General features: G+C 43.9%; 1 protein-coding gene across 1 annotated transcript in view; it reads left to right on the forward strand.

The window, feature by feature from the left end:
• The window catches only part of pdgfab (platelet-derived growth factor alpha polypeptide b), a 19,170-nt gene extending 14,310 nt beyond the window's left edge, over positions 1-4,860 (forward strand). The window contains exons 5-6 of the mRNA XM_029438562.1: positions 2,199-2,325; positions 3,790-4,860. Coding sequence (XP_029294422.1) covers positions 2,199-2,325; positions 3,790-3,803 — 141 coding nt within the window. The 3' untranslated portion in view covers positions 3,804-4,860. The remainder of the gene's footprint in view (positions 1-2,198; positions 2,326-3,789) is intronic.
• The last annotated feature ends 1,466 nt before the right edge of the window (positions 4,861-6,326 follow it).

Below are 6,326 nucleotides of genomic sequence, written 5' to 3' on the forward strand. Positions count from 1 at the left end.
CCTACCACTGGGCCTCTCATTAAGGGGGCCCATCTCTTTATCTGTCTGTCAATAGTTGTTTGTTTGGCCAGAAGAGTGTGTGGATTTGTGTGTGTGTGTGTGTGTGTGTGTGTGTGTGTGTGTGTGTGTGTGTGTGTGTGTGTGTGTGTTAGTCATTAGAATCAGCCTCAGCAGTAAATGTCAAGACATTGCTGACTCTTTTGGCTTCCCGCTGGCTGCTTCTGAACCCCCCTCAGCTCACAGATTCCGGTAACTAATGACAGCAGAGCCGCTGCATTTTTCATCTCTCAGTCAAATCCTTTGATTAAATATTACCAGTGGTTTTCTGGCAAAGTCGCGTCATTCTGTGATACTGTCTGCACTTTTGGTAGATGACAATACACCTTTGATAACTTCTCTATCTACTCTGTCAGCTTTGGTGTAATAAAGTTCCCCAGTGAGTGACCCAGAAACTAAATGTTAATAGGTAACACATGAATGTCATCTAATGCTAGTCACGATCATGGTCAGTCCTCCCCCTTCCTTAAATAGCCCTCTCTGTTTGCACACACACACACACACACACACACACACACACACACACACACACACACACACACACACGCACACACACTCGTGTTTCCTAATGAGAGTGATGGTCCACCTTCCTGCTCTCAGTTCTTCCCTGCCCTCTCTCTCTCTCTCTCTCTCTCTCTCTCTCTCTCTCTCTCTCTCTCTCTCTCTCTCTCTCTCTCTCTGTCAGGGCGCGATAACAGCAACCCAGACACCATTGTCCTCTGTTTGCTCACTGCATACCTTCTCTGCTTGCTTACCCTCTTTTCACTCCCTCTCTTCTTTCTCTTTCTCCTCTTTCCATGGAAAGAAACTGTTGCAAAAGAGCGGCTGGTGCCGTCGGTCCCTGATTTCAGTTTTTAGCCTCCCCAGATGACCCTCCATCCATTGTTACAGCGCTGACATGAAGCAGCTCTAGCTGTGTGAATGTCAACAATATACTTTGTTTTATCAGACAGGGATTGGTACGTTCGTTTGTCTGCATGACTAATTCACCACTGAGAGCCAGCCTTGGCGGTATGCCATCACAGGATAGAGGAAGAAAGCCTCTCATCAGTTTTGGCCCTCCGTCTGTGCATGTGTGAGCCTCATGCTGACTGCAAAACCGTGTTGTTCATAACACCAGAGAGCGCTGGGAGATTGTCGGCCAATATCCTCTCTCGTGCAGTGACCAGGAAGATGGGTGAAGCAGGGGATATTGTTTCCATGTGGCCCCCAGGCCCTCAGTGGTGGATGGGAAGGTTACCTGCCCTTGGCACTCACATCAGAGAGGGAAAAGCATGTAGCCACCTCCCCTGAGTTACACAACAAGATCATCATAACCTCCATGCAACCTTCTCTATTCAGCTTTCATCTAAGCTTTAATCAACATAGCCTATTCATAACCCTCCGAGGATTGGTCCTTTTCATTATTAGCTATTGGGAGGGAAGTGGAGGTCAGCCCTGTTGTGTTAAACTGAGAGGGTGTTAGCTGGACTGAAGGATAGGAATTCCTGCATTGCTTTTGTGTTTGTTAGATTCAAAGGGCTGTTTTCTGGGGTTCTACTGCTTAGATTAGACCATGTAAGCTGTATTTCTTGCATGCACATGTTAAGCAACACTTTCCCTAGCCCATGAAGAAGTATTAATGTGGTTTAAAACCAGCCTACATGTTGGAACAAGGTGAAGGAGTTTAGGTGTGTGTCTGTCTGGATGTGGATGCTCCAGGCCTGGAGCAGGGGGGGATCTCCCAGCCTCTCTTCTCCTGCCAGGGTAAACCTTTCCTGGGCCTAAGGGCGTATACTGCTCCCCCCCTACCCTCCATATCTCCTCTCCCATTGTTTGAGCTTGCTTGGACAGGGTCATACACTCCATTCAGTATTTACACACCTGATCAACAGCACATAGAGCTCACAGCAAGCTGAACCCAATGCATCAGCCTCTATGGAATGCTGCCGTCACCTTTCAAACACGGCGAGGCGAAGCGAAGGCTGGCATTTTTTATGAATCGGTTTATGAAAGAGTCATCAGTCACAGCGCTACGCCTCTTGATGTTAGCAGTAGGCAAAGAGTGTGTGCATTCATTGACGACACACACGCACGGCAAAGAGTGATTGTAGCGCTGGAGCTGGCTCTGTAGCTAACCGTCTCTCTCTTCCTCTCTTCAGGTAGCAAAGGTGGAGTACGTGAGGAGGAAACCCAAACTGAAAGAAGTCTTTGTGCGGTTAGAAGACCACCTGGAGTGTGTGTGCACGTCACAACATCATGTGGTGGAGCACTCAGATTCAGAAACAGGTAAATGTGACCCTCAAAGTTATTATATATACGTTTTATATAATTACATATAGTGTCCCAGCGTTGACTTTTTGCAGAAAGATCTGAGGCTGATTTTGATGGCTGAGTCCCGCCCTCATCTCTATGTCATCATGCATCATCGTGCTTTCCTGCCTTCCTCATGTCTGTCTGATGGTCTTTTTCTCTCTCTGTCTGGCTCTTTGGCTTTGCACTGGATGACCTTTTTCTATGATTGCTTCCAAACAGACAGACACACCTGTGAGGTGGCCTGCTATTGCAAAACTGTAAAGCTTGTGTGTTTGTGCCTTGTTAGATGAGGATGTATGTGTGTGTGTATGTGTGTGTGTGTGTGTGTGTGTGTAAAAGTGTATGCAAGTCTGTGTGTTAAGGGAGGGTGTCCAAAGGCTGCTTGGCATGACAGCAGGTAAATCCGCCAGTGCCTTGATCTGAAGCCTTTCTCTCCCTGGGAGCAGATAAGCGCTGATGTGTGCTGATAAGGCATCTGAAGTATTTATAGTGTGTCATATCTTTGCACTCTCTGCTTCTGTCCCAGGGCTGTTGTGCCTGTATCATAAACCCTGCTTCTTGCTCTTAACCCTCCTTCCTATCCACCCTTCCCTGACTTTGTGTTTTCAGGCCACCGTAGGGCTAAAGGTAAAAAAAGGAAACCTAAAAAGCTAAGGCCCAGCAAGGATTTATTGGCGACATAATAAAGTTGCACTCAATACCCAAAGTCCACTGGAGAGCTGTGAAGTGAACAGGTAGGACTTTAGCACCACAGCGTCCTCTTACCTTTTGGCACTGCAATGGCCCAATTAAGGCACAAGGGGGCCTGCCAATCACCTTCACCAATCACATCACAGCCAATCAGTGTGAGAAGAGGGAGGGCTAAAGGAGTACCATGCTCTGTGCCTGAATGCTGCATGCTGATTTTGTGTGGCCTGCTGAGCATGCACACCGCAAACAACTGCTTTGTGTCACAGTGTCGTGCTTGTGTGTGGTTGTGTGCACTGTTTTTGTTGTGTTATACAGTAACACCCACTGTTTCACTGTTTGTTTCACCACTTAAAAGACACTCCTTCATCACCTTAGCATCTTGTCATCACCAATATTTATCGTCCCTCATTTTTGTCTGTAAGTTAAAGAGAGAGGCATTGTTTTGTAAAATAAATTGTACCACAAAGGTGATCTTGCCCTTGACAGAGGTTTTTTATACATTCAAAATGATACATATTTTGACTAGACATAATGATGTCTGATCTGATCACTGTCTTGAGGAACATGATTCATAACATTGTGGGTATTGTGTGTGTTGTGTCAGCTTGTTTGAAATGCATGAAGAAATTATGCAATTGGGCACAAAATGCAACAATCTAATTAGATTTGTGTTCTTGTCATGATGAAACCCATGTGATGTGTCTGTAAAATTGTGATACTAATGTCAGCTTTCTATCTCTCTCACAGTGGACGTGAGGTGAGACCAATCAGAAGAAGGGACTTCAGCGTGGGAGGGACCTAAATAGTGGATGCCACCAACAGGAGACCTGCTCTGTCCTCTTCCCCACTGCCATGCAACCTTCGTTTTAATAGACAAACTTTTGTGTTAAGACGACAGACTGAAAATAGACAACAAACAAAAATAAATAAGATGCCAAAGGTGCTTTTTAAAAAAAAACAGTAACCAGTGATGATGACTTCTTCTGTGGTATTCCACCTACCCAGACAACTGCCGCTGATTAAGAAGAAAAGAGAGAGATGCTGTAGCTCGGACAGGGCCGAAAGATGCCGAAGAGAGATGATGAAAGGGATTTGGGTTGAACACTTTGAGACTTTGTTTGAACAAGACGCACAACATAAACGGCTATGAAACAGTTGGATCAAGCTTTCGTGGGAATCTGATGCTCGGACTCCAAAACAGCAGTGGATGACCTCCAGCTGGTCAACATAAAAGTGCCCTGCCCTGTTTGAATGACTCTTGCACACACAGGAAGAAAAAAGAGAGATATAGGAAAAACAATGGAAGGAGAGAAAGAGAGAGACAAATGGAGGGTTTTTTTCCAAAAGTCTCTATGGAGTATCAAACATTTTTTAGTTTTTGGATGTTTGCTCTGAGTAAAGAGGATATCTTCTTCGAGACCCCTGGTGATCTGTGACTTTACCCACTTGCTATGTACAGTTAAATTTGAAAAGAAAGATGCGCCACTACTTACAAACTATTTATATGTGTGGGCGTTTGCTTTCTGTCTCTTCCAGTACAAAAGAAAGAACAAAAAAGATGTTTAATGATTTTGGAGACATGCAAGAGTTCTGTGTGGTCCGGTTCTTCGTAACCATCAGCATCACAATCTCAAAGTCATTTTTTTTTAGTCGATGTTATTGTTTTCATCCATGTTTCTTATTATATTACAGTATATCTGAATGATGTCAAGTCTTGTATTTGGTTTGGATATATGTGTGCAAGGAGGAGATGTGAGAGTCAGTACAGGAAGATGCTTTATTTTTGTTATGAAATACATTAAGCTTACTTATATCCAAGCAGGAATTATGTTTATTTCTTTTGTTGTGGTTGAATGCCTGTATTTAATCCATTGGAAAAGATGCAAAAATGTTTGGCAGGGGGGTAGAATAGACCTGGGAGAAAAGTCTGCTTGCTGCGTCAGAGCTGTGAAGAGGGCGGATAGAGTGGCTCAAACATGGCAATTTCATAGTGATAGTGATAGTAGCTTATTCTACAGCCATGATAATCACTGCCCATACCTTTATGTAACAAGTGGCATATCACAAAAACATGCATACAGCACATTAAAGTGTGTTCATGCTAATCACACAAAACCTTTTAGAGTAACTCTTGTGTGCATGTATACCTCAATGGGGCGATATAAACACATGAGCCTAAATTTCACCGATATCACTCTTAACATTGATAAGGACGATGCCCGTCCGCTCTGCTTCACAAGCACACATGTTGTGCCTGCAAAGAGCAAAGTCCATCTTAAAGAGTGAATGAGCAAGAAAAGCAAATCGACAAGCGCATGAATGGGTTCCTTGTTTGGTTAGGCTTTACTCCTCTGTTGACAGGAGAACAAATCTCTGATCGTTCCACCTCATGAGGGTACTCACACCTAATGCAGCCACATGCCATCAGGACAGATGATGATGAGTGCCCTGAGGTGGCCTGAAAACAGTACAGTGCTGGCCTGAACCCGTGCCCTGATGGAACAAACAATTACTTCCTTACCGGTTCCTGTAATGGTGACAAATGTGTAACCAGGACAACACAGTACAAAAACAATGGTTGTCTTCCACCCAGTGTTCAAATGAGGAAGTCAAAAGTGAGCGAGTGAGTCAAGTGAAAGTTAACGAGTAAAGTTTATGAAACGAAACATGGCAGATCACACACACACACACACACACACACACACACACACACACACACACACACACACACACACTAGTTTTTGACAACCCTTACTAAAACACTTATGGGGAAACACACATGTGCACACACATAAACTGCTCTCTTATCTTTAAAGCAACACTATTGCCAATTGACACACACGCACACACACACACACACACACACACACACACACACACACGCACGCACGCACGCACGCACACACACACACACACACACACAGTCCACCTGTGAATTAACTAACCATCAGCTGACTGGTGCTATATTTATAGGGCTGATGTTTCATCACATTTACATCAATGTAAGATAGTGTTCTCAGTAAACCAGGGCCCACACTCAGAGCAATTTGATTAAAGAAAATGCCATTACACTTTCACTAAGCCTTTATTACTCTTCTTTTGGGCTTCCATTGGATAAAGACAGCAATAATCATAATTTATATATTTATGTTTTCAACAATAAATATATTTCTGCCTAAGAAATTGTTCACTGATTGTTGAGTCCCATAATTTGTATGTGTTGTGTCTCAAGGATGGTAGTTTAGTAGAGTCTTATGGGCACAAGGTGAGGTTATGTAAAGTAA

The sequence above is a fragment of the Cottoperca gobio genome, chromosome 8 (assembly GCF_900634415.1).
Source record: "Cottoperca gobio chromosome 8, fCotGob3.1, whole genome shotgun sequence".
Lineage (NCBI taxonomy): Eukaryota > Metazoa > Chordata > Actinopteri > Perciformes > Bovichtidae > Cottoperca > Cottoperca gobio.